Source organism: Salvelinus alpinus, chromosome 15 (genome assembly GCF_045679555.1).
Source record: "Salvelinus alpinus chromosome 15, SLU_Salpinus.1, whole genome shotgun sequence".
Classification (NCBI taxonomy): domain Eukaryota; kingdom Metazoa; phylum Chordata; class Actinopteri; order Salmoniformes; family Salmonidae; genus Salvelinus; species Salvelinus alpinus.
Genome location: NC_092100.1, coordinates 39,902,859 through 39,930,851, shown reverse-complemented (window position 1 = coordinate 39,930,851; position 27,993 = coordinate 39,902,859). Strand labels below are relative to the sequence as shown.

The following is a 27,993-nucleotide window of genomic DNA, read 5'->3' as shown; positions in this document are numbered from 1 at the left end:
AATACTATGAGCACATGGTACATCCAGAGCTGCTGAATTGAGATCCCTGTTTGAGCAAACTTTTTTAAATATATTTTTTTATTTTTTTCTAAAAAGTTTTCTAACATTTCCTCGAAGTTGGACTCTGGAAGGTCTGAGGAATCTGTCTCAATATTATCTACCACAAGGTGGCAGTATGTAGCCACAAACTATGCTACAAACCCTGTGTGTTACAAGGCCTGTATCTAAAGGCAAGGCCTCTACAGGAGCTGCTAGAGAGGCTTGAAGGGACTTCATTTAGGAACGTCAAACCTAAAGCCGAAAGTATGGAATTTATTTGACTAATTCTTGTGCCAGGAACATCATACAGGAGAAAGGCCTCCATACAGTAGCTAATGTGGACAGCTTTTATAACCAGAGCAACCTGTACTCTTACATCCTCATTTGCACACACATTTTAGATAGCAATAGGCTACATTATAAAGCTGTAATCTCTAAATGGAGCTATTATTTCGATTTAAACAGCAAATAACGCATGCAACTGAACGCTGAAGGTGTTTCTGTTTTCAGCTCTGTGATTGGTCATATAGCTGTCAGCACTGCAGCGTGTGTGTCCAGGGGAACCAATCAGCGCGCACGTTGTTCGCTTGTGGCCCTGGTGTGCTGGCTGGCACCGGTAGTTAACCTAGAATGTGAAAAATTGTAGCTAGTCTGTAAAAAGAAAAGCCTTGCCTTGGTGAGGAAGGAGAAGCGTCGCAGGACTATGGACCCAGTGAACAATGCTGAGACAGGAGATACAGAAACCGAACTGGAGCCGGTCTATGTTCTTATTCCGAAGGAAACGAGGTGCAAGAAGAAGGAGCAGGAAAAGCTGTCCGGAGTCGTCAAGAATGTCCATAGAAAACTGCGAAGAAAATACCGAGAAGGTAGTTACGCGTCGCTAGCTTTATCTAACTAACGTTAGTTAATTTAAACCGCTAGAAAAATTCAGGGGTCCGGTCTGTCAGCAAACGGGCCATTAAACTTGGTGAAAATAAGGCCCCAAGTAGAACGCTAACGTAGTTCGCTAAGTAACATTAGCTAGCTTGCTAGCATTATTTATTATTTTGGGTGCCTTGCACATACTGCAAGTGACGGGGAACATGTCAGGCTCGACTACTGTCTTAAAAAAACATTGTCATAGTAGCTAACGTTAGGTGGCTAGCTTGTGTGGCTACATTTCACTTTATTTATGACCAAACTAGACTAATGTAACGTTAGATCAGGGCCGCCTGGGAATATTTCAAGCTGCAGTGTCCACTTACTAACTCGGCTTGTTTGGATCTTTATTGTATGATTTGGCAACAAAATTCATAATAGCCTCTTACCTATAGTCATTTGGGAAGGTTGTTCGATCGTAATATACTGGCTCATGGGCACTGTCAGACAGGTGAGCCTGGATTGTATGGCTTTTGTGTCACCTGTTCTGAAACTGAAAATAACGAGAAAAATATGAAAATATGTTTTATTGTCACACACCGGATACTGTTCCATCAGAAAGTATTCATACCCCTTGACTTATTCCACATTTTGTTGTTACTTGTTTGTGTTACAGCCTGAATTAAATGTATTAATATATGTTCTTCTCATCCGTCTACACACATGACCCCATAATGACAAAATGAAAACATGTTTTTAGCAATTTTAGCACATTTATTGATAATGAAATACTGAAATATCTATTTTACGTAGGTATTCACACCCCTGAGTCAATACTTTGTAGAAACACCTTTGGCAGCGATTACAGCTGTGAGTCTCTCTGGGTAAGGCTCTAAGAGCTTTCCACACCTGGATTGTACAACATTTGATCATTATTATTTTCTAAATTCTTCAAAGTCTGTCAAATTGGTTGTTGATCATTGCTAGACAACCATTTTCAGGTCTTAACATAGACCAAGACCAAGTCAAACTTGGTCAATCAGGAACATTCACTGTCTTCTTTGTAAGCAACTCCAGTGTAGATTTGCCCTTGTGTTTTGTTATTGTCCTGCTGAAAGGTGAATTTATCTCCCAGTGTCTGGTGGAAGGCATATTGAAACAAGTTTTCCTCTGCCTGTGCTTAGCTCCATTCTGTTTGTGTATTTTTTTTATCCTGAACAACTCCCCAGTATTTAACAATTAAGCATACCCACAACAAGATGCAGCGTGCTTGAAAATGTGGATAGTGGTATTGTGTTGTATTCAGGACAAAAAGTGTATTGTTTTGCCACTTTTCTTTTCAGTATTACTTTAGTTCTTTGTTGCAAACAGGATGCATGAACAGGCTTCCTTCTTTTCACTCTGTCAATTTGGTTAGTATTGTGGAGTAACTACAATGTTGTTGATCCATCCTCAGTTTTCTCCTATCACAGCCATTCAACTTTGTAACTGTGTTAACGTCACAATTGGCCTCATGGTATGACTACCTAATCTCTGTACCCAACACATACAGATAATTGTAAGGTCCCTCAGTCGAACAATGAGTTCCAAACAGATTCAACCACAAAGACCAGGGAGGTTTTCCAATGTCTTGCAAAGAAGGTGTATCAGTACACCTAGTCACAACAAGGATACAGGCATCCTTCCTAACTCCAATGCAGGAGATATCTTCACCATGCTCCATGATATTCAATGTCTATTTTATTTTTATCCCATCTACCAATAGGTGACCTTTGCGATGCATTGTAAAACATCCCTGGTCTTTGTGCTTGAATCTAAGGGTAGGCAACAACACCTCAGCCACACTGACCCTTAACACGGGGCCCCCTAAAGAGTGTGTGCGTAGTCCCCTACTGTACTCCCTGTTGACCCACGACTGCGTGGCCACGCACAACTCCAACACCAACAACAAGTTTGCTGACGGTGGTAGGCCTGATCACCGACGGCGATGAGTCAGCCTACAGGGAGGAGGTCAGAGACTTGGCAGTGTGGTGCCTGTACAACAACCTCTCCCTCAACGTCAGAAAGATCAAGGAGCTGATCGTGGACTATAGGGAGAAAGACTGGAGCGCATGCCCCCATCCACATCACCGGGGCTATTGTGGAGCGGGTCGAGAGCTTCAAGTTCCTTGGCATCCACATCCCTAAGAACGTAAGTGGTCCACACACACCCAGTCATGAAGAGGGCACGGCAGTGCCTCTTTCCCCTCAGGAGGCTGAAAGGATTTGGCATGGGCTCTCGGATCCTCAAAAAGTTGTACAGATGCACCATTGAGAGCATCTTGACTGGTTGGATCACTGCTTGGTATGCAAATGCACTGTCCTTGACCACAAAGTGCTACAGGGGGTGGTGCAGACAGCCCAGTACATCACTGGGGCTGAGCTCCCTGCCATCCAGGACCTCTGTGTCAGGCGGTGTCAGAGGAAGACCCGAAAAATTGCAAAAGACTCCAGCCACCCAAGTCATAGACTGTTCACTCTGCTACTAGACTATATACACTGAGTATACAAAACATTAAGGACACCTGCTCTTTCCATGACCAGGGTGGGAGATTTTTCTTTTTTGGTCCACAAGCCAGCAAAAATATTTGATGTAATTACATTGCGCTCGCCCTGGATGAGCATGCTTTCTGTTTTTCTAAAACAAGAAATGTATTACTAGTAAGAAGTAATGGGGTGTATTGCTTAATTTCATTTCTGTAACCTGCATCTTTAACCAATTTATGTTCAAATAGATACAATAATAAGAACCGTTTTACTAATGAACATCAAGAATCAACAAAGAGGCTACCCTGCCACAAAAGGCTGAGTGATATTGCTTATTTATTATAAACTCAGCAATAAAATAAATGTCTCTTTTTCAGAACCCTGTCTTTCAAAGATAATTCGTAAAAATCCAAATAACTTCACAGATCTTCATTGTAAAAGGGTTTAAACACTGTTTCCCATGCTTGTTTAATGAACCATAAAGAATTAATGAACATACACCTGTGGACGCCTAAGACAGGACGGACAGCTGATCGTCCTCGCAGTGGCAGACCACGTGTAACACCTGCACAGGATCGGTACATCTGAACATCACACCTGCGGGACAGGTACAGGATGGCAACAACAACTGCCCGAGTTACACCAGGAACGCACAATCCCTCTATCAGTGCTTAGACTGTCCACAATAGGCTGAGAGAGGCTGGATTGAGGGCTTTGTAGGCCTGTTGTAAGGCAGGTCCTCACCAGACATCACAGGCAACGACATCGCCTATGGGCACAAACCCACCATCGCTGGACCAGACAGGACTGACAAAAAGTGCTCTTCACTGACGAGTCGTGGTTTTGTCTCACCAGGGGTGATTGTCGGATTCACGTTTATCGTTGAAGGGATGAGCGTTACACCGAGGCCTGTACTCTGGAGCAGGATCGATTTGGAGGTGGAGGGTCCGTCATGGTCTGGGGCGGTGTGTCACAGCATCATCGGACTGTGCCTGCAATGACAACAAGCTATCTCAATGGTGTGCGTTACAGGGAAAACATCCTCTTCCCTTGTGTTACCCTTCCTGCAGGCTCATCCTGACATGACCTTCCAGCATGACAATGCCACCAGCCATACTGCTCGTTCTGTGCGTGATTTCCTGCAAGACCGGAATATCAGTGTTCTGCCATGGTCAGCGAAGAGCCCGGATCTCAATCCCCCTCCAGAAATGTCCGGGAACTTGCAGGTGCCTTGGTGGAAGAGTGGGGTAACATCTCACAGCAAGAGCTGGCAAATCTGATGCAGTCCATGAGGAGGAGATGCACTGCAGTACTTAATGCAGCTGGTGGCCACACCAGATACTGACTGTTACTTTTGATTTTGACCCCCCCCCCCCCTTTGTTCAGGGACACATAATTCAATTTCTGTTAGTCACATGTCTGTGGAACTTGTTCAGTTTATGTCTGTTGTTGAATCTTATGTTCATACAAATATTTACACACGTTAAGTTTGCTGAAAATTAACATAGTTGACAGTGAGAGGACATTTCAGTAGTAGTTCAGGGCTCTACGCTGACATTTTTTACAAGGAGTACATAATGTGCTCCTAAATTAGAAATGTAGAAGCACACAAATTAATCTAGGAGAACAATTAAAGTATTTGAGTGTTTTAATGATAAGAAATGACAAAGTTCCTAATTTTTTTTTAGGAGTGAACCATGATTCAAGCGCAATCATTAGGTGAGACAAATGTTCAGCTGCTGCTTTAAGGGACTGGCCGTTACCATGTTAACTTGGGCACTCGCTTGTCTGTGATGAAAAAAATCTCACACTGCAATGTCTTCCGAGCAGCAGACCGTTGCAGCAAACTTAAAGATGCACTATGCAGAAATCACTCCGTAATTTCCTGGTTGCAAAAATTCTAATAGCCTAATTTCAGTTTGACAAAACAAGCAATTATAGTACAGAGCATCATTGTACCATCTACACTGTCGTGAAATATCTTTCCATAATCAAACATTTTGTCTATTCAGCTGTTTGAAGCTGTTGTACAAAACTGAAGGTAAAAAAAAGCAAAAACGGAACTTAATGGGAAGCATAGAAATAGCGCACAGAACAAATCTACTGCTTCTTAGACTTACTTTCCATGAGTGACAGATCTATAACACACATTTCTGTGAATTTGGTCCAATGTGCCCAAAAAGTTTCATATTGTAGCTTTAAACTAACATTGAAAAACAACCTAGCATGTGAACAAAACAATATAACTCGCCAAGAAACACAAGGACAAAGTCACACTTTAGTAGCCTTTCTTGACAATTTGACCAATGTGACTCAATATTAGGAATGTGTTCTTAATGTTTTGTGCGATCTGTATTTCATGTAGTCCTTGTTATGTTCTCGCAAAAAGGAAGATGGAAGATATATTTTGACAGGCGCAAATGATACATACATTTCACTTATAATCGACGCTGACACAGCCAGGGCAAGACCGAAATAAAGCACATGCAGTTCTGACAATTTTCAGCCAGTAAACATGTGCACCTGTTTTCTCTCCACACACACACATATTTATAGGCCATACATGCATGCATACATACAGCACCAGTCCAAAAGTTTGGACACCTACTCATTCAAGAGTTTTTATTTTTACTGTTTTCTACATTGTAGAATAATATTGACGACATCAAAACTATGAAATAACACACATGGAATCATGTAGTAACCAAAAAAGGGTTAAACAAATCGAAATATATTTTAGATTCTTCAAAGTAGCCACCCTTTGCTTTTGACAGCTTTGCACACTCTTCGCATTCTCTCAACCAGCTTCACCTGGAATGTTTTTCCAAAGTCTTGAAGGAGTTCCCACATGCTGAGCACTTGTTGGCTGCTTTTCCTTAACTCTGCGGTCCAACTCATTAAAACCATCTCAATTTTGTTGAGGTCGGGTGATTGTGGAGGCCAGGTAATCTGATGCAGCACTCCATCACTCTCCTTCTTGGGCAAATAGCCCTTACATAACCTGGAGGTGTGTTGGGTCATTGTTCTGTTGAAAAACAAATGATAGTCCCACTAAGCGCAAACAAGATGGGATGGCGTATTGCTGCAGAATGCTGTGGTAGCCATGCTGGTTAAGTGGTAGCCATGCTGGTTAAGCAAAGCACCATTACACCTCCTCCTCCATGCTTCACGGTGGGAACCACACACCTACTCGGCGTCTCACAAAGACACGGCGGTTGGAACCAAAAATCTCATATTTGGACTCTTCAGATGAAAGGACCGATTTCCACCAGTCTAATGTCCATTCCTCGTGTTTCTTGGCCCAAGCAAGTCTCTTCTTATTATTGGTGTCATTTAGTAGTGGTTTCTTTGCAGCAATTCGACCATGAAGGCCTGATTCACGCGGTGTCCTCTGAACAGGTGTTGATGTATCTGTTTCTTTAACTTATTTGGGCTCTAATTTCTGAGGCCCGTAACTCAAGTGAACTTATCCTCTGCGACAGAGGTAACTCTGGGTCTTCCTTTCCTGTGGCGGTCCGCATGAGAGCCAGTTTCATCATAGCGCTTGATGGTTTTTGCGACTGCACTTGAAGAAACATTCAAAGTTCTTGAACTTTTCCGGATTGACTGACCTTCATGTCTTAAAGTAATGATGGACTGCCGTTTCTCTTTGCTTATTTGAGCTGTTCTTGCCATAATATGGACTTGGTATTTTACCAAATAGGGCTATCTTCTGTATACCACCCCAACCATGTCACAACCCAACTGATTGGCACAAACGCATTAAGAAGGAAAGAAATTCTAAAAATGAACTAAACAAAGCACACCTGTTAATTGAAATGCATTCCAGGTGGCTACCTCATGAAGCTGGTTGAGAGAGTGCCAAGATGTCATCAAGGCAAAGGGTGGCTACTTTGAAGAATCTGAAATATATAAAATATATTTTGATTTGTTTAACACTTTTTTTGGTTACTACATGATTCCATGTGTTATTTCATAGTTTTGACATCTTCACTTTTCTACAATGTAGAAAATAGTAAAAATAAAGAAACTCTGGAATGAGTAAGTATGTCCAAACTTCTGACTGGTACTGTACATGCGTACCTCTTCCATTTCATCCCGTCAGCAGATCTTTAAAAAATATATATTTTCTTGGATTTCCCTTTCTCTTTTATTTTTTTCGACACCAGGGTAGATGTTCTATTACTTCGGCTGTTTTCCACATAGGCCCATATAATTGGGGAGGAAAGATAAGGGTAGCCTATAGGCCTAAAGATTGTGTAAAAACATTATATGCATTTCTGGTTCAATTCAGTTTATTGGCCTTTGCAGGAATTAGTCTTGCATTCAGATGTAGGGTTGTTGAGACAACCAGTTGAGGAATCTGCCAGTAATCCTATTCTTAACAGATTGTTTATCATGAGGCAAGTCTCTCGTGTCAACTTCAGCTATTTTGGACCCTAAAATTGGCTAATCTTACTGGAAGAATGTCCAGGGCCACACTTTCAGTTTTAGTCAAACCGTAATGGAGCTCTGCATTCTGTGTGTAGCTCGGCTGCTAATAGTGTAATGTAATGTGCTCTTGTGGTTGTCAGCCTGGACAGAATATAGGCCTATTAGCCACTCATTTTACTTTGCAACCAATGTTTTCATTTTGTTTATTTAGCATCGGTTTGGCTAGATACCGGCCTGGTGAAAAATAGCGACATCTATGAATAGCCTAGGTCTATTTCCCACTGTGTTGCAATCATCACACAAATTTAAAAACGGCATACAACCGGTATTTTCCACTCTACCAGCAGAAGGACTGATTGGCCTAGCAACTGGTCTTGAAAGACAAGACACTGGGCAGTTGTCCTGTCAGCTGACACCGTGATTAGTTAATAAGTAAAGCATGATCTGGTCTGCTTGGCATTGGTACCACAGTAGTCATGCTTTGTACTAGGGCACTGCTGTTTATTCCAACCGGTCGTCTTGTTTTATTTCTGCCAATCTGATATTGTTTTTTTCCTCTTGTGGTCATGGGATTTCTTCCTTTATCAAGCTAAACACATTCTGCTGTACGCCTGTGAAGACCTGGTGAAGGGAATTTGTGAAGATATATAGGAACAGATGTGAAGACTTCTGTTGAAAGTCTGGTTTTCAGCTATACCTCTATATTGCTGGAAGGATGACATGTTTTTAGAAAATGTTGAAGCAATGTTGTTAGCCTATGTGGGGTTGAATGACAATGATTCCTCTATTGAATGAATGTAAAAAAAACTTTACAAGTAGGTACATCTCAATGTTGGCTTATTGTGTACACAATGTACAATACCAGTCAAAAGTTTGGACACACCTACTCATTCCAGGGTTTTTCTTTTCTTTTTACTATTTTCTACATTGTAGAATAATATTGAAGACATTAAAACTATGAAATAACACACATGTAGTAGCTAAAAAAAAAGTGTTTAACAAATCAATCTATTTTATATTTAAGATTCTTCAAAGTAGCCACCCTTTGCATTGATGACAGCTTTGCACACTTGGCATTCTCTCAACCAGCTTCATGAGGTAGTCACCTGGAATGCATTTCAATTAACAGGTGTGCCTTGTTAAAAGTTAATTTGAGAATTTCTTTCCTTAATGCGTTTGAGCCAATCAGTTGTGTTGTGACAAGTTACGGTTGGTATACAGAAGTTAGCCCTATTTGGTAAAAGACCAAGTCCATATTATGGCAAGAACAGCTCAAATAAGAAAAGACAAATGACAGTCCATCATTAAGGTCAGTCAATCTGGAAAAGTTCAAGAACTTTGAAAGTTTTTTTTCTAGTGTAATTGCAAAAACCATCAAGCGCTATGATGAAACTGGCTCTCATGAGGACCGCCACAGGAAAGGAAGACCCAGAGTTACCTCTGCTGCAGAGGATAAGTTCATTAGAGTTACCAGCTTCCAAATACACCCCAAATAAATCCTTCAGAGTTCAACTAACAAACACATCAACTGTTCAGAGGAGACTGCGTTAATCAGGCCTTCATGGTCGAATATTTGCAAAGAAACCACTACTAAAGGACACCAATGAGAAGAAGAGACTTGCTTGAGCTAAGAAACATGAGCAATGGACATTAGACTGGTGGACATCTGTCCTTTCGTCTGATGAGTCCAATGTGAGATTTCTTTTTTGTTCCAACTGCCGTGTCTTTGTGACGCAGAGTAGGTGAACGGATGATCTTAACGTGTGGTTCCCACCGTGAAGCATGGAGGAGGAGGTGTGTTGGGGTGCTTTGCTGGTAACACTGTCTGTGATTTATTTAGAATTCAAGGCACACTTAACCAGCATGGCTACCACAGCATTCTGCAGCGATACGCCATCCCATCTGGTTTGCGCTTAGTGGGACTATCTTTAAAAAAAATAAAAAAATAACAGGACAATGACCCAACACACCTCCAGGTTCTGTAAGGGCTATTTGACCAAGGAGAGTGATGGAGTGCTGCATCAGATGACCTGGCCTCCACAATCACCCGACATCAATCCAATTTGAGATGGTTTGGGATGAGTTGGACTGCAGAGTGAAGGAAAAGCAGCCAACAAGTGTTCAGCATATGTGGGAACTCCTTCAAAACTGTTGGAAAAGCATTCCAGGTGAAGCTGGTTGAGAGAATGTGAAGTGTGCAAAGGTGCCAAAGACAAAGGGTGGCTACTTAGATTATTCAAACGTATATATTTAGATTTTTTTTAGCCTTTTTTGGTTACTACATGATTCCATATGTGTTATTTCATAGTTTTGATGTCTTCACTATTATTCTACAATGTAGAAAATAGTAAAGAAATATATATTTAAAAAAACCTTGAATGAGTAGGCGTGTCCAAACTTTTGACTGGTACTGTATGTACTATGCTTGCATGCCATTTTTAGAAACAAAACTGACAGGACTTTCAATTTCAGTTCTTACCATTTACTAATGATGAATTTGAATGTGATGAAATGAAATGGGAAACAAATCTCTGCCTGGCCCACTTTCATTTCTGCTTATTTGTTTTGCTATCTCATACTGTATATTGTGAGGTAGGCGTGTTTGGTTTCTTTTCTCTGTTTCAACCTCCTTCCTGCCTTTTTTATTTTTATTTATCTCGTTCTTTCCACAGTGGGGGATTTTGAGAAGATCTGGCGAGAGCACTGTGAGGATGAGCAGACTCTGAGTGAATACGCCCTGGCCATGAAGAACCTGGCCGATAACCACTGGGCCAAGACCTGTGAGGGAGAGGGCCGCATCGAGTGGTGTCGCAGGTAAAACAAATAACCCTCTGGCTGCGCTGTACTAGCTCAGAACTCCAATGTTAGGTGCGATGACTAATCAAGCCTTTTCCATATCAATGCTGTTGGGTTAATCTTAACTTCTGCTCGTTGAATTTCTGCACATCCGTGTCGTTTTAACGGTGAGGCATCAATACCGTGATGTGTGATGTTTTGGGACTATTTTTCCAGTGTTTGTCAGGAGTATTTCCTGGATGGTGGGATGAAAAGAATGTTGAAGAAGGATGAGAAGAGTGCCAGGCTTGCCATGGCCGCCTCAGCTGCAACTCTGAGTGCCCAGCCTTATAGCTCCTTCATCCCCAGGTACTGCACCGTTGCAATGTTAAATCAAACCCTGATGATTTTCATGACTATTTTGCCCAACTTCAGCATGCTCTGTTGTACGTTCATAATTGACATTCAATATTCATATTGACTTATATTAGCCACTGCTCTCATTAAGCACACTCACTGTGTGTCAGACTTAACACTAACTCTTTAATGCCTCTGATTTCTCCACTTTCAGGTCCATCTCCCAGCTTGGTAAAATGCGGCTGCTGGACGTTGGCAGCTGTTTTAACCCCTTCCTGAAGTTTGACGAGTTCCTCACAGTCGGTATTGACATAGTGCCTGCGGTCGAGGTATGTACAATTTACAGTCAGTGGTCACTCCCTCGGCTTAAAAAAAATCCTGACTCTTACCGTCTTACTCACTCCTCTACGGCCGCGACAGAATGTCAGGGGTTTTCTAGACAGGTAGCTAGTTCATTTTGTGAATATCAGACCACAAAACAATGCCGTCCCTTGGCAGAGAGTGTCAACGCTTGACTGCAATGAAACCTGACCTGCTGTGAAGGAACTGGCAGAATATTAGCATAGAGTGATTTGGGGAACCAAATGGAATAAGAATGGTGGGTTTTAAATGTGGGTCTAAAATACTGCAACTTGATACTCTTTTGGGAGCTACTCTAAAGTATCTGTTTCTGCTCTCTCCCCCCCACCCCAGAGTGTATACAAGTGTGACTTCCTTAACCTCCAGCTCCAGCAGCCCCTGCAGCTGGCTGGTGATGCAGTGGAAGCCTTCCTGAGACAGCTGTGTAGCCCCATCGACGCGCTGCCCGCCCAACTCTTCAACGTGGTGGTCTTCTCACTGCTCCTCTCCTACTTCCCCTCGCCTTACCAGCGCTGGATCTGCTGCAAGAAGGCCCACGAGCTGCTGGAACTGCATGGCCTGCTGCTCATCATCACCCCCGACTCCTCCCACCAGAACCGCCACGCCCTCATGATGCGCAGCTGGCGCGTGGCGGTGGAGTCACTGGGCTTCAGGCGCTGCAAGTACATCAAGTTCTCCCACATGCACCTCATAGCCTTCCGCAAGGTGTCCCTGACCACCACCAGTGACCTGGTCAGCGGTAACTACCCCGAGATGCTCTACATCCCTCAGGACTTCCAATCCCACGAGGAGGAGGACTACACAGACGTGCTGGTTCAGGCCCACTCCGTCTTCGAGGACGACCAGCTGGCGTGGGGCTTCACGGAGCTGCCTGACACGCCCTACGACTCGGATTCAGGAGAGAGTCAGAGCAGTTCCTTGCCCTTCCTACACGAGCTGGAGGACCCCATACTGCTGCAGAGCTGAGCTAGACGAGCTAAAACCCTACTAGCTACTCTCTCTAAGTCCTTATTCAATCCCTAAGGCTCCCCTTGGCCCTAACCTTTCAATGTTTGCAGATCTGAAAGGAGGAAAGCAATATTGTTGTAGCTTTGCCACTGCACTGCTTATACCTAACCAGAGCCTTCAGACATGCAACATGGGAGGGGCAAGTGGGAGGGATGGGGAGCAATTTGAGACCGGCTGTCTCTGTCCCCAACTGCTGCGCTGCCAAATGAACCTGCTGCATTCTTCTCACACTCTTCTTTTCCCTTAACTTAACAACGCAGTTTGCACAGAGTGAAAGAAAAATAAGTTTACAGAAGTGAGTTGTTTATTATTCGATATCTTACATGGTTAGTCTCTCTACACACACACACACACACACACACACACACACACACACACAAAATAAATTAGTTTTTAAAAATGAAGACACGGTAGCTGAATGCTCTCAGGATAGATGCAGTTAGCCTGCCCCTTGCATTTCATCCCATCTTTGTGATCTGTCACGCTCTACTAACAGAAGACAGTCAATCTTTCAAAGGCTTTGTTTTAGTAGTTAAACCGTGAATGTGCTTCAGTGCCAGCAAGCCGCTGACTTTAAATCCCTCTTAAAGAGACCGATACCACAGAGGTTTGTCAGGTTTGGTTAGTGGAAAGATTGAGATGGAAAGAGGGGTATGCTTGCTTCTGTAAATCAGGCGAGGCGTTCTCTAATTCTTGGCGTGCATTTAGTTTTCCAAAATATAAAGAAAAAATAAAACATTGTCGTACTCAGCAAACTATGTGATTTTGTTCACTTTTGAACACTGGTTTTGTCCAACACGATGTGTGGCAATGCCATTTTATTTCAGCCTCTTTTTCACTGATTCATAACAATTAAAGTGATATTTGTAGCATTTTCAGAACCTTAAGGTATGTAGTTACTTTGTCTAGTTAAATAAAGGTAAAAAAATATATATACTACAAAAAACAACTTTTCCTAATGTGAAACTGTTTTTTTTTTTTCATAGTGTACCATGGTACGAGTGTTGCAAAATAGTCATTGCTCTATTTTCTCTGCTGGTGTGAAGAAACTGCTATGTAAATATGCACAGATGTTAGCTTACCTTCAATGTTCAATACAACCTTATTTGTAAAAAAAATACTTTTGTGTGGAACAATATTTAGGCTTCATTATCTGATCAATAATAGGTCTGTAGTGATGTCTTGGCTTCTTTATAGGTAACTGTTGGCTTCTCTATAGGTACTGGTAACTAGACAAATTATACTGACCACACTATGTCCACTGAAGTGAAACATATCGACTAAGACACCAGCTTTAGCTGTCAGTTACTGTTTTCCTTTAAAGTACTTCATATCTGAGGAGAGCAACATTGGCCGTAGGAAGAATTTCTGAATTCAAAATGTTTTTTTTTCTTCAATATTTGCTTTTCATTCATAGGTTGGTAGAATAAGTATAGTATCAACAAATACTGAGTCATTCATTGCATCAGTAAGTTAATTTGACTATCTCTTTGTATATGTATTTTCATCCACAACCTGAAAGTAATTAGTGTGTACTCTGCTTAAAAAAATGTATTATCTCAAAACAGTTGTCAAAATGGTCTTATGAACTCTAATAGAATTCCAAAAGATTCGCCTCAATGAGGTTTTGCACTAATACCACACGGTCTCGTCATGTAATCTCTGATCTCATCAAAGTGCATTTTAGCAATAGCCAGCTTTATCCTGTACTGTATCCTTATGGGGAAGGTTTCTGTGTTGTTCTCTGACACTAGCACACAAATACTCATTTGTTATATATTTGTAATGATATTTCCCCTTTTTGTGTGTGTGTGTGTGTGGAGATATGTAGGTTGAGTGTGCATGAGTGTTTTGTTGTAATGTACTTCATAAATAGTAGACTAATCTCTCAGCTGCCATGAGTCATGTGAATCCTGTCATGGGGAATATAGGCTGCGTCCCAAAATGGCACCCTATTCCCTATGGACCTTGGTCAAAATTAGTCCACTATGTAGGGAATAGGGTGCCATTTGGGACGTGCCCTTATGAATATAACCAGTATGATGTACCTGTACCCTAATGTTCTCACATCAGTTTACCTGAAATCCTAAAGGTGCCTTCTTACTTATCCCCGGTAATGTTTTTGCAGTCCTGGTTCTCATGCCCATATGTTAGAAAACTCACACGTTATCACTTGGCAGTATACAATGGGTTTTCTTTGCCAAATAATTGTGTTATGTGCAACTGTACAAATGAGCTACCAGCTTCCACTTAAAAGTATAATTGGCTCAATGTTTTACCCTAAGAACAATGTGTTTTGTTTAAATGATGTAATTTGTCATTGATAATGATTACATATTGCTTTCAACTTGCTATACATCCGTTGTAACTAGATAACTTTCTGGTCAGTTAATATTTGGTGTACTTTAAACTATTTATCTTTAGTAACAGAAAAGACAGACATTTCTCATTACAAATCATTTGCTTGAGGGTTGTGAATTGTACCAGTAAGCAATTAGTGACACACTCATCTTTGTATCTGTCTTCCAAGAGTTTGATTCCATTACTTTCATAAACAGCTTCATTTTCAGTATTAAGGATTTTGACAATTGCAGGACAATGTGTGCATGGTTGTTATTCTATTTTATAAATGAATGTTAATGCAGCTTCCATGTCTGATTTTGTGATCTCCATTCTGTTTTAGTTTTTTTAATAGGACTAAGGTGAACTTGAGTCGTTGTATTGTCATATTTATTAGAGCATAAATATAGCAAAGTGTAGTAGGTTTCACTTCTATTGTAATTTGAATGTTCAGTTGATGAGAATAACTCTACAGTAGGTCCAGATGTGCTACATGTCAAAAGTTGTTGCTACTGTAGACTATATATGATTTATTATTGATCACCAGGCTTCATGAGATGGGCTCTCTTCTTCACTTGCTGGTATTGGAGTCGGCCAAAGGCAAACTATCACCGACTGCACTCTAAAAAGAAAAGGTTTGGGTCCTTTGGGATAATATAAGGTTAAAAAAATTACCTTAAGGTTAATGTAAGAATATATACTCTGCCATCAGTTTGTTTTTTAACCTTTGTAGACGTAAGGGGTGCTTTTGAAGAACTCTTCAAAAGAGGGGTTGTTTTGGAACTAGCATTGCGCTCGTGAGAAAAGGTTGGTCGTCTTTATAATTAAGCAATAAGTCCCGAGGGGGTGTGGTAAATGGCTAATATACCACGGCTAAGGGCTGTTCTTAGCATGACGCAACGCGGAGTGCCTGGATACAGCCCTTAGCCGTGGTATACCACAAACTCCCGAGGTGCTTTATTGCTATTATAAACTGGTTACCAATGTAATTAGAGCAGTAAAATCTAATCAAAGTTTATTTGTCACGTGCGCCAAATACAAGTGTAGACTTTACAGTGAAATGCTTACTTACAGGCTCAAACCAATAGTGTAAAAAAAGGTAAAGAAATAAAACAACAGTAAAAAGACAGGCTATATACAGTAGCGAGGCTATAAAAGTAGCGAGGCTACATACAGACACCGGTTAGTCAGGCTGATTGAGGTATTATGTACATGTAGATATGGTGAACAGAGCGTAGCAGTAGTGAAAAAGAGGGGGTTGGCAGGTGGTGGGGTGGGACACAATGCAGATAGTCCGGTTAGCCAATGTGCGGGAGCACTGGTTGGTCGGCCCAATTGAGGTAGTATGTACATGAATGTATAGTTAAAGTGACTGCATATATGATAAACAGAGTAGCAGCAGCGTAAAAAATAGGGGTTGAGGGGGGCACACAATGCAAATAGTCTGGGTAGCCATTTGATTACCTGTTCAGGAGTCTTATGGCTTGGGGGTAAAAACTGTTGAGAAGCCTTTTTGTCCTAGACTTGGCACTCCGGTACCGCTTGCCATGCGGTAGTAGAGAGAAGAACAGTCTATGACTGGGGTGGCTGGGGCAATTTTTAGGGACTTCCTCTGACACCGCCTGGTGTAGAGGTCCTGGATGGCAGGCAGCTTAATCCGAGTGATGTACTGGGCTGTTCACACTACCCTCTGTAGTGCCTTGCGGTCGGAGGCCGAGCAATTGCAGTACCAGGCAGTGATGCAACCAGTCAGGATGCTCTCGATGTTGCAGCTGTAGAACCTTTTGAGGATCTCAGGACCCATGCCAAATCTTTTTAGTGTCCTGAGGGGGAATAGGCTTTGTCGTGCCCTCTTCACGACTGTCTTGGTGTGTTTGGACCATTTTAGTTTGTTGTTGATGTGGACACCAAGGAACTTGAAGCTCTCAACCTGCTCCACTACAGCCCCGTCGATGAGAATGGGGGCGTGCTCGGTACTCCTTTTCCTGTAGTCCACAATCATCTTCTTAATCATGGTTACGTTGAGGGATAGGTTGTTATTCTGTCACCACCCGGCCAGGTCCCTGATCTCCTCCCTGTAGGCTGTCTCGTCGTTGTCGGTGATCAGGCCAACCACTGTTGTGTTGTCTGCAAACTTAATGATGGTGTTGGAGTCGTGCCTGGCCATGCAGTCGTGGGTGAACGGAGTACAGGAGGGGACTGAGCACGCACCCCTGGGGAGCTCCAGTGTTGCGGATCAGCGTGGCAGATGTGTTGCTACCTACCCTCACCACCTGGGGGCGGCCCGACAGGAAGTCCAGGATCCAGTTGCAGAGGGAGGTGTTTGGTCCCAGGATCCTTAGCTTAGTGATGAGCTTTGAGGGTACTATGGTGTTGAACGCTGAGCTGTAGTCAATGAATAGCATTCTCACATAAGTGTTCCTTTTGTCCAGGTGGGAAAGGGCAGTGTGGAGTGCAATAGAGATTGCATCATCTGTGGATCTGTTTGGGCGGTATGCAAATTGGAGTGGGTCTAGGGTTTCTGGGATAATGATGTTGATGTGAGCCATGACCAACCTTTCAAAGCTCTTCAGGAGCACCAGGCGTGTCATACCCGGGGTCTGATACGGTCTGACATACCACAGCAGTCAGGGTTCGAACCATCCAGTTTTTAATTCAAATTGAGAACATTGGTCAAAAGACTACTGGAAGCGGGTGGTTGGAGAGATGCGACAGATTAAGAGGTGACTTGCAATGGATCGACCCGAAAGGTGGGTGAACCATAGCTATTCGCTAGCTAAGATAATTCATCAAACTACTATCAAATGTAATGTACTCAAGTTTTTCATCAGCAAGCCAAGCTACATAGCCGGTAATGTTGATCGTGGACACCCCCCAAAAAATTTAAAATACATACACATACTGAACAAAAAGATAAACGCAACAGGTAAAATGTTGGTCCCAGCCTCCCGAGTGGTGCAACGGTCTAAGGCACAGCATCGCAATGCTTGAGGCGTCACTACAGACCCAGGTTCGATCCCAGGTAGTGTCACAGCCGGCCATGACCGGGAGACCAATGAGGCGGTGCACAATTGGCCCAGTGTCATCCAAGTTAGGGGAGGGTTTGGCCGGCAAGGATTTCATTGTCCCATCGCGCTCGAGCAACTCCTTGTGGTGGGCCAGGCGCCTGCAATCTGACTTCAGTCGCCAGCCAGACAATGTTTCCTCCGACACATTGGTGCGGCTGGCTTCCGGGTACCTCTACAAGATTGGTGTCCCTAAATCAAGACAGTTGTTGCTCAACATGCGATAATGTGACTAGAATGATGTTGTAAACAACAGCCAACTTTCCGGGACATAGACATGTCTTATATGGGAAGAAATTATTGTTAATCTAACTGCAGTGTCCAATTTACAGAAGCTATTACAGCGAAAAAATACCACACTATTGTTTGAGGATAGTGCACAACAACAAAACCCTTTTAATCTTGGCAACTGGTTTGATACATTCACCTCAGAAGGTAAATAATGTCATTCAGTACATTCAGTAATCTTTCTTTGATTTGTCATCCTGAGGGTCCCGGAGATAAAATGTAGCGTAGTTTTGTTTGATAAAATCTATTTTTATATTCAAATATAGGAACTGGGTTCTACAGTTTGACCCCACTGCTGTCTCTGGCTCCACACCCACCCTGCCTATGCCATCTAGATGTGTGAAGGTTAATGTATTTTCTGTAGGGAAGCTAATGATTAATCATGTATGATATTCCTGGAAGTGTGTAAACTTATTTTTTTTATTACCATAGCCTTTTTGTATGTTCCTTATAGTTATGTACTTGAAAATGTATCAATTGACCAATTCGGTATATTTGGGCAAACTCGTGTAGGACACCTGGCAGACTTGATACAAAATATTGTGTAGTGATGTAATTCTTCAATGGATCAGTCTGAAACTGCTGCCATCTTGTGGCCCACATCTAAATTACACCTAGAATCTTGCATCACTTATTTTGTACATAATGTTGCTGCTACCATCTCTTATGACCGAAAATAACTTCTGGACATCAGAACAAGTCCGACGCGAAGGATCTACTGCTTTCTCGGGAATGTGCCCAAATCCCTGTCATTTGCGTGAAGAAAAGACGGAACTAAAGGGGGTGGAGGTCAGGCTGACTTCTAAGAATTTGTAGGCAAGTGAGTAAACCTCCACTAACATCCGTTCTATTGGCCAATGTGAAATCATTGGAAGACAAAATTGATGATATACGATCAAGACTCCTACCAACGGGACATTAACTGTAATATCTTATGTTTCACCAAGTCGTGACTGAACGATGATACGGATTATATAGAGCTGGCGGGATTTTCCATGCATTGGCAAAACAGAGAAGCTACATCTGGTAAGACAAGGGGCGGGGGTGTGTGTCTATTTGTCAATAACAGCTGATGCATGATGTCTAATATTAAAGAAGTCTCAAGGTATTACACACCTGAGATAGAGTACCTTATGATAAGTTGTAGTCCACGCTATCTACCAAGAGAGTTCTCATCTATATTATTCGTAGCCGCACTCAACCAGCTGTATAAGCCCATAAGAAAATGCTCCTAGTGGCTGGGGATTTTAATGCAGGCAAACTAAAATCTGATTTACCTCATTTCTACCGGCATGTCACGTGCAACCAGAGGAAAAAAACCTCTAGACCATCTTTACTCCACACACAGATGCATACAATGCTCTCCAGCGCCCTCCATTTGGGAAATCTGACAATAATTCTATCCTGATTCCTGTTTACAGTACAAGCAAAAACTAAAGCAAGAAGTACCAGTGACTCGCTCAATACGGAAGTGGTCCGATGATGCGGATACTACGCTACAGGACTGTTTTGCTAGCACAGACTGGAATATGTTCTAGGATTCATCCAATGGTATTGAGGAGTATACCACCTCAGTCACCGGCTTCATCAATAAGTGCATTGACGATGTCGACCCCACCGTAGCTGTATGTACATATCCCAACCAGAAGCCATGGATTACAGGCAACATCTGCATCGAGCTAAAGGCTAGAGCTGCCACTTTCAAGGAGCGGGACACTAATCCGGACACTTACAAGAAATCCCGCTACGCTGTCAGACAAACCATCAAACAGGCAAAGCGTCAATACAGGACTAAGATTGAATCCTACAACTCTGACGCTCATCAGATGTGGCAGGGATTGCAAATTATTACGGACTACAAAGGTAAATGCTAAATGCCTTTTATACCTCGCTTCGAGGCAAGCAGCACTGAAGCATGCATGAGAGCACCAGCTGTTCTGGGCGACTGTGTGACAACGCTATCTGTAGCTGATGTGAGCAAGACCTTTAAAACAGGTCAACATTCACAAAGCCGCGGGGCTAGACGGATTACCAGGACGTGTACTAAAAAGCATGCGCGGATCAACTGGCAAGTGTCTTCACTGACATTTTCAACCTCTCCTGGATGGAGTCGGTAAAACTACATGTTTCAAGCAGACCACCATAGTCCCTGTGTCCAAGGAAGCGAAGGTAACCTGCCTAAATGATTACCGCCCCGTAGCACTCACGTTGGTAGCCATGAAGTGCTTTGAAAGGCTGGTCATGGCTCACATCAAGAGCACCATCCCGGATACCCTAGACCCACTCCAATTCGCATACCTCCCCAACAGATCCATAGATGACGCAATCTCAATCGCACTCCACACTGCCCTTTCCCACCTGGACAAAAGGAACACCTATGTGAGAATACTGTTCATTGATTACAGCTCAGCGTTCAACACCATAGTGCCCACAAAGCTAAGCTAAGGACCCTTGGACTAAACATCTCCCTCTGCAACTGGATCCTGGACTTCCGGACCGCCCCCAGGTGGTGAGGGTAGGCAACAACATGCCTGCCACGCTGATCGTCAACACCGGGGCTCCTCGGGTGCGTGCTTAATCCCCCTTCTGCACTCCCTGTTCACCCACGACTAGTCCTCGGGGGGCCTGATTGGTGTCACACTTTCCCCCTATTCCTAGCAAACACACCTGATTTAAACTAATTGAATTTTTAACTGAAGATCATAATTAGTTGATGGAGTCAGGTGTGTTAGCTGGGGCTGGGGAAAAAGTGTGAAACCAATCAGGCCCCCGAGGCCTGGAGTTGCACAGGCCTGTACTAGGTGGTGTCAGAGGAAACCCAAAAAATGGTCAGACTCCAGTCACCCAAGTCATAGACTGTTCTCTCTGCTACTGCACGGCAAGTGGTGCTGGAGCACCAAATCTAGGACCAAAAGGCTCCTTAACAGCTTCTACCCCCAAGCCATACAAAACAATGCCACAGACATCTCAAGTTCAGGGAGTGTGCAATTGGCATGCTGTTTGCAGGAATGTCCACCAGAGCTGTTGCCAGAGAATTTAATGTTATTTCTCTACCATAAGCTGCTTCCAACGTTAATTTAGAAAATGTTGAAGTACGAGCGGTTTGCTGCTGAAAAGAGTGCCCCGTGGTGGCAGAGGGGTTATGGTATGGGCAGGCATAAGCTACGGACAATGAACACAATTGCATTTTATCGATGGCAATTTGAATGCACAGAGATACCTGACGAGATCCTGAGGCCCATTGTCGTGCCATTCATCCGCAGCCATCACCTCATGTTTCTGCATGATAATGCAGAGCCCCATGTCACAAGGATCTGTACACAATTCCTGGAAGCTGAAAATGTCCCAGTTCTTCCATGGCCTCTATACTCAGACATGTCACCCATTGAACATGTTTGGGATGCTCTGGATCAACGTGTACAACAACGTATTCCAGTTCCCACCAACTTCGCACAGGCATTGAAGAGGAGTGGGACACCATTCCACAGGCCACAATCAACAGTCTGATCAACTATATAAAAAGGAAATGTGCCACGCTGCATGAGGCAAATGGTGGTCACACCAGATACGGATTGGTTTTCTGATACATGCCCTACCTTTTTTAAGGTATCTGTGACCAACAAATGCATATCTGTATTCCCAGTTATGTATAAATCCATAGATTAGAGCCTATTTGACTGATTTCCTTATATGAACTGTAACTCAGTAAAATCTTAGAAATTGTTGCATGTTGCGTTTTTATATTTTTGTTCAGTGTGTGTGTGTGTGTGTGTGTGTGTGTGTGTGTGATATATATATATATATAACTCAGCAAAAAATAAATGTCCCTTTTTCAGGACCCTGTCTTTCAAATATAATTTGTAAAAATCCAAATAACTTCACAGATCTTCATTGCAAAGGGTTTAAACACTGTTTCCCATGCTTGTTCAATGAACCATAAACAATTAATGAACATGTAATGGTCGTTAAGACACTAAAAGCTTACAGACAGTAGGCAGTTATGAAAACTTAGGACACTAAAGAGGCCTTTCTACTGACTCTGAAAAACACCAAAAGAAAGATGCCCAGGGTCCCTGCTCATCTGCGTGAACGTGCCTTAGGTATGCTGCAAGGAGGCATGAGGACTGCAGATGTGGCCAGGGCAATACATTTCAATGTCCGTACTGTGAGACGCCTAAAACAGCGCTACAGGGAGACAGGATGGACAGCTGATCGTCCTTGCAGTGGCAGACCACGTGTAACAACACCTGCACATGATAGGTACATCAGAACATCACACCTGCGGGTCAGGTACAGGATGGCAACAACATCTGCCCTAGTTACACCAGGAACGCACAATCCCTCCATCAGTGCTCAGACTGTCCGCAATAGGCTGAGAGAGGCTGGACTGAGGGCTTGTAGGCCTGTTGTAAGGCAGGTCCTCACCAGACATCACCGGCAACAACGTTGCCTATGGGCACAAACCCACCGTCGCTGGACCAGACAGGACTGACAAAAAGTGCTCTTCACTGATGAGTCGCGGTTTTGTCTCACCAGGGGTGATTGTCGGATTCGCGTTTATCATCGAAGGAATGAGCGTTACACCAAGGCCTGGTGCGGGATCGATTACACCAAGGCCTCGTTACACCAAGGCCTGGTACTCTGGAGCGGGATCGATTTGGAGGTGGAGGGTCCATCATGGTCTGGGGCGGTGTGTCACAGCCTCATCGGACTGAGCTTGTTTGCATTGCAGGCGATCTCAATGCTGTGCGTTACAGGGAAGACATCTTCCTCCCTCATGTGGTACCTTTCCTGCAGGCTCATCCTGACATGACCCTCCAGCATGACAATGCCACCAGCCATACTGCTTGTTCTATGCGTGATTTCCTGCAAGACAGGAATGTCAGTGTTCTGCCGTGGCCAGCAAGAGCCCGGATCTCAATCCCATTGAGAACATCTGGGACCTGTTGGATCGGAGGATGAAGGCTAGGGCCATTCCCTCCCAGAAATGTCCAGGAACTTGCAGGTGCCTTGGTGGAAGAGTGGGGTAACATCTCACAGCAAGAACTGGCAAATCTGGTGTAGCCCATGAGGAGGAGATGCACTGCAGGACTTAATGTAGCTGGTGGCCACACCAGATACTGACTGTCACTTTTGATTTTGACCCCCCCCTTTGTTCAGGGACACATTATTCAATTTCTGTTAGTCACATGTCTGTGGAACTTGGTCAGTTTGTCTCAGTTGTTGAATCTTGTTATGGTCATACAAATATTTACACACGTTAAGTTTGCTGAAAATAAACGCAGTTGACAGTGAGGACATTTCTTTTTTTGCTGAGTGTGTGTGTATGTATGTATGTATGTATGTATGTATGTATGTATGTATGTATGTATGTATGTATGTATATATATATATATATATGACAACACACACACACAGTACAAGCTATAGTAGACGGAGACTTCACCTTGCAGTGGGCAGAGAATAACTGCAACTCGGACTAGTTGTTGGAGAGGGGAAGGACGGTCACTGCCATCTGTGGCAACGGCACGCTACACCTGCTCACAGGAAGTGACATCACAAAACACTGGAGGATGTACTTCCCCAGGATGACCTACCCCGTTCCCCAGTTGGTGTCCTGGTTCTGTGGGTTGAATATGCTCTGGCTCTGCAGCATCTGTCTACAATGCCTCAGTCAAACTCAACTGATTCCCCCAGCCATACTTGACACGGGCCAGGGGTTCAAGGGTTAAAGCTGGTCAAATCTTCGAAATGCACCTCTGTATGAATGATACTGACTAAAGCTTCTTCACTTTGTCTTTTATAATCGTTTTTCACAGTTCGGGAATGTTTTCTAAATCAGTTTTTGTAGTTGATTGATTGGCATTTTGAAAGCGTATTTTGATTATTTTATTAACGAAAGCATAAAGATGCCATTCTTAGATGCCATTCTTGTTTGAGTTTGAATGTGCAGACTGGCACTAAGAACAGCGGGAACATATCCCTAGTCAACGCCATTATTAGTGCAATGCAAAGTGTTGCTCTGTGCTACCCAGTGTGGCGGGGTGGGGCTCCACCCCCTTCCCTTCGTCCTCCTCCCTTCCCCATGGGCTAGGTCTGTCTTCTGTGCGCGGCTCTGAGGCCCATCCCGTGCCCCCTGCCCTCGTGCCTTGAACCTCGTGGGCTTTCAGTGGATACAGCTGGAGAACTGCAAGGCAATCCCATTGTACGCAACTCGGGAGCCATGACCAATATATATTGTCCTGCCTTTAACAGAGTTAATAATATATCTGAGAATATCCAAGGGGCTTTTATATCACTCTAAATTAATATTAATAATTGCTTTGTTAAAAAATAACTATTTTGAAGATTATTTTGTTTTCAAAAAACGTAAAATGAGAGAAAAAGGCCATTTTTGATCATGGGGTGAGACATTGTTACTAATTTGTAAATAAAGCCAGATTGTTATTTAGAATTATTTATTTCTGTTTTTAGAGGGAGAGAAACCAAAAACCTACAGTCATCTCATGGGTTTCCCAGTCGAGTCCGGCACGGGTATTAAACCAGCAGCTTGCACTGCTTAGCAGTGTCTTAGACCTTCACGACACTCAGGTGCTGTACAACGTGACCGGTCGGGAGTGGACTACACTACTACAGTAAGAACAAAATAAAATAATAAAAACCTTAGTGTAACAACAGTTTTAGTAAGTAATACTGAAGTCGTGCACAATTATCAGTTTCTATTTAGGTTTATGTCGCCCATTCATTGTCAGTTAGAGACACAGTAGGACCCCAAAGCATAATCAGTGCTCTAACTCCCACTTGCGCTGGTCTGGAGCAATGAAGCAGGGTGCCGTACTAAACCACAAACTACCACAAACTACCTCTAAGTACCACGGCATAATCACAAAACTTTTAGTGGAGCAACCACTGTACATATCGCAATATTTTTGGACAATATTATATTGATATTTGACTCAAAGTATCGATTTGTAAAAAATAAAGTCTGCTGTACATGCGCCAGAACTCCAGAATTCTTCATCCAAGGCTTGTTCTCCATTTTCTTTTAAAATTGTGAGCCAACATGTTTTCAGCACTTATTGCCCTGACTGATCAAAACATTTCTCATGCTCTCTAGTCTTTCTGCAGCAGACGTATTGTGAGCAATATGTTTGGAACATCAAATCGCAGTATCGAATCGCAATACATATTCTATCGGTACCTAAGTATCGTGATAATTGTATCATGAGGAAGGTCCCTAGCAATTTCCAGCCCCATTTATCAGTACTTGAAGCCAACAATGTTACCTTACCACTGTTGTTGGAAGTGGTACCGTATTGTCACTCTCCGACATTGGATTCACATGCACCAAAGCGGTTACACTGATTGCACCATTCAGACATTTTAAATTGTGCTTTTGTATTATGACCAATACATGCATACATCCAGCTCTGTGAAACTGATAATACTTTTCACAGGTGGCCTTTGTTCCACTCCCAAAATGTATCTCAGGTTACTAAGATATTGTATTTGTAGCTATTTTGTTTATTTTCAAGTGTGTGGAATGTTTTTGATTAAAAATTCGATAACTTCATTTTATTCCTATCCAAGTGTTTCCATTTGTATACGCAGCTTTTAGTGCACTGTTTTATATCAAAGCCTTGAAAAGTATCATTGCTGTGCCACATCTCCTATTCATCTCTTTTGTATGATTTCTTTCTTTGAAGAGTATAATTACTGCAGGGACTCTAATTGTTGTTACTGTGCCTATACTGATTGCACTACCTGGAGGAATGGAGTGAGGAATATGGAGCCAATTTATGTGATCTTGCATTTGTGTGTTTTTGTTTTGAGGTTTATCGTATCATACAGGGATTTTGATATGCAAGCTTGATCTTAACTGTTTGTATATGGAAATGGAAATATTTTAATCTAAAGCGTTGACTGAAGTCTCTATGCAATAAAAATAAAGATTTCACTGATTGATATACAGACGTGTTATGGCACACTTTTTATTGATATTGATTGATATACAGACGTGTTATGGCACACTTTCAGTGGACAAATTATGCCCTCTGCTGGTATGTGTCACGATTGTTGTTGTAAGAATCGGACCAAAATGCAGCGTGGTTTGGGTTCATCATCTTTATTACGTGAACCGGCAAAAAACAATAAAGAACGAGAAGCTATGCAGTGCTCAAGGCAACTATACACAAACAAGATCCCACAACAAACATGTGGGAAAAGGCTGCCTAAATATGATCCCCAATCAGAGACAACGATAGACAGCTGCCTCTGATTGGGAACCATACCAAGCCAACCTAGAAATAAAGAAACTAGAATGCCCACCCTAGTCACACCCCAACCTAACCAAAATAGAGAATAAAGGATCTCTAAGGTCAGGGCGTGACAGTATGCAATAAACTAGGCTCGTCTATTCCATTTTGCTTTGAAATTATTTTCTGTAATCAATAATAATCAATCATTTCATCATGAATTAATACATAACTTATGTTAGAGTAAATTACTAATGCAGCCATGCACTTTCTTTCAGGCTATCGGAGAACATTCCCTATTATAGGAGTTTACAGATTTGGAACAAACTTTTTTGTTATTGTTGACTCAATGCACATGAATCGTACACCAGTGTTTCTTATTCCTGGTCCTGGGGACCCACAGAAGTGCAGTGTTATGTTTCAGCACAGCACTTACCTGATACTTTAAGCTGGTGGGAAATACCCCCCCGGTTAGCCAAACGTAAATAAGCGACGTGCATTTCTCTTATGTTTCAGTGTCATCTGTATCTTATCTGTCCTGATGTAGCTGCCGGTTAGTACGCAACTTGAGCTCATGAGTGTGTGAAGACAATTTTAGGGCTTCAACTTGGGCAGTGGTGCCTCAGTGAGTGATGTAAAAAATGTTGATGACAGTGAACCAGTGCGGTGTCTGCGAGAGGCAGGTAACCATTCAGGGATGCTGTCGCTGAATGTGATGATTTGTGCCCATCTCCTTCTACTCCAACTGCGGCTGCTGAGTCTACAACTGAATGCAAGGTGGTGATTAGGCTCTTTTGTCATTCGTATCATTAGCTACGCAGCTATACTTAAGCAATAACTTGTCTCAGACGCAACGCGGAGTGCTAGGACAGCCCTTAGTCATGGTATATTTGCCATATATTCCAAACCCCCGAGGTGCCTTATTGCTATTATGAACTGGTTTCCAATGTAATTAGAGCAGTAAAAATAAATGTTTTGTCATACCCATGGTATAAGGTCTGTGTTTCGTGTAGGCTTACCCTGGCGTGACGTTTTGATAACCATGGAAACTCATTGTGATTGACTGGGCCTGGCTCCCAAGTGGTTGGGCCCAGGCCCACCCATGGCTGCGCCCCTGCCCAGTCATGTGAAATCCATAGATTAGGGCCTAAGGAATTCATTTGAATTGACTGATTTCCTTATATGAGCTGTAACTCAGTAAAATTGTTAATTGTTGCGTTTATATATGTTTTTCAGTATAGTTAGGATTTTGTACAAAAATGTTCACCTGACCAGTAGCTTAGCGAGTAAGGAACTATGGAACATTCAGGAACTTGAGGGTATGAGGTCAAATGTCAGTTGAAGGCTATTTTGAAAATTGTTTTGCGAAACCACACTTTCTGCGCTGTTGTTCAAATCATTTGTTTTATTTAATCTTGTATAAGCTCCTGTCTTAAGTGTCCTAAATAATGCCATAGATTCAGTTTTTGAAGTATTTTAAACTTGAAGGCAAAAAAAGGAAGCATGATGTAAGATGCGAACCTGCTATTCCAACTGATTACAGGCTACTAAAGCCAATGACTTACAGCTGCACCCCAGTTTTGCTGAAAAAGTGGAGAAAAAACACGTCTCTAAATAATCACACACTTATTTATTGCTGACCAGCAGATGTCACTAATGTGCACAGATGCGAACAGATAATGAGGCTC

At 42.7% G+C, this 27,993-nt stretch overlaps 1 protein-coding gene across 1 annotated transcript; it reads left to right on the top strand.

Annotated features, from left to right (window-relative positions):
- Positions 1-615: 615 nt before the first annotated feature.
- Positions 616-15,001, top strand: LOC139540047 (S-adenosylmethionine sensor upstream of mTORC1-like). The gene is made up of 5 exons (XM_071343586.1): positions 616-905; positions 10,530-10,671; positions 10,870-11,001; positions 11,204-11,318; positions 11,683-15,001. Exons 1-5 carry the CDS (start codon positions 743-745, stop codon positions 12,313-12,315), a joined length of 1,185 nt encoding a protein of 394 aa, XP_071199687.1. The 5' UTR covers positions 616-742; the 3' UTR covers positions 12,316-15,001.
- The last annotated feature ends 12,992 nt before the right edge of the window (positions 15,002-27,993 follow it).

Bases quoted from the DNA above. Each gene is read 5' to 3' on its own strand.
- LOC139540047 (XM_071343586.1), top strand. From the start codon at position 743: ATGGACCCAGTGAACAATGCTGAGACAGGAGATACAGAAACCGAACTG. The intron at 906-10,529 runs GTAGTTACGCGT...TTCTTTCCACAG, and splicing joins GCGAAGAAAATACCGAGAAG to TGGGGGATTTTGAGAAGATC. The intron at 11,002-11,203 runs GTACTGCACCGT...CTCCACTTTCAG, and splicing joins TATAGCTCCTTCATCCCCAG to GTCCATCTCCCAGCTTGGTA.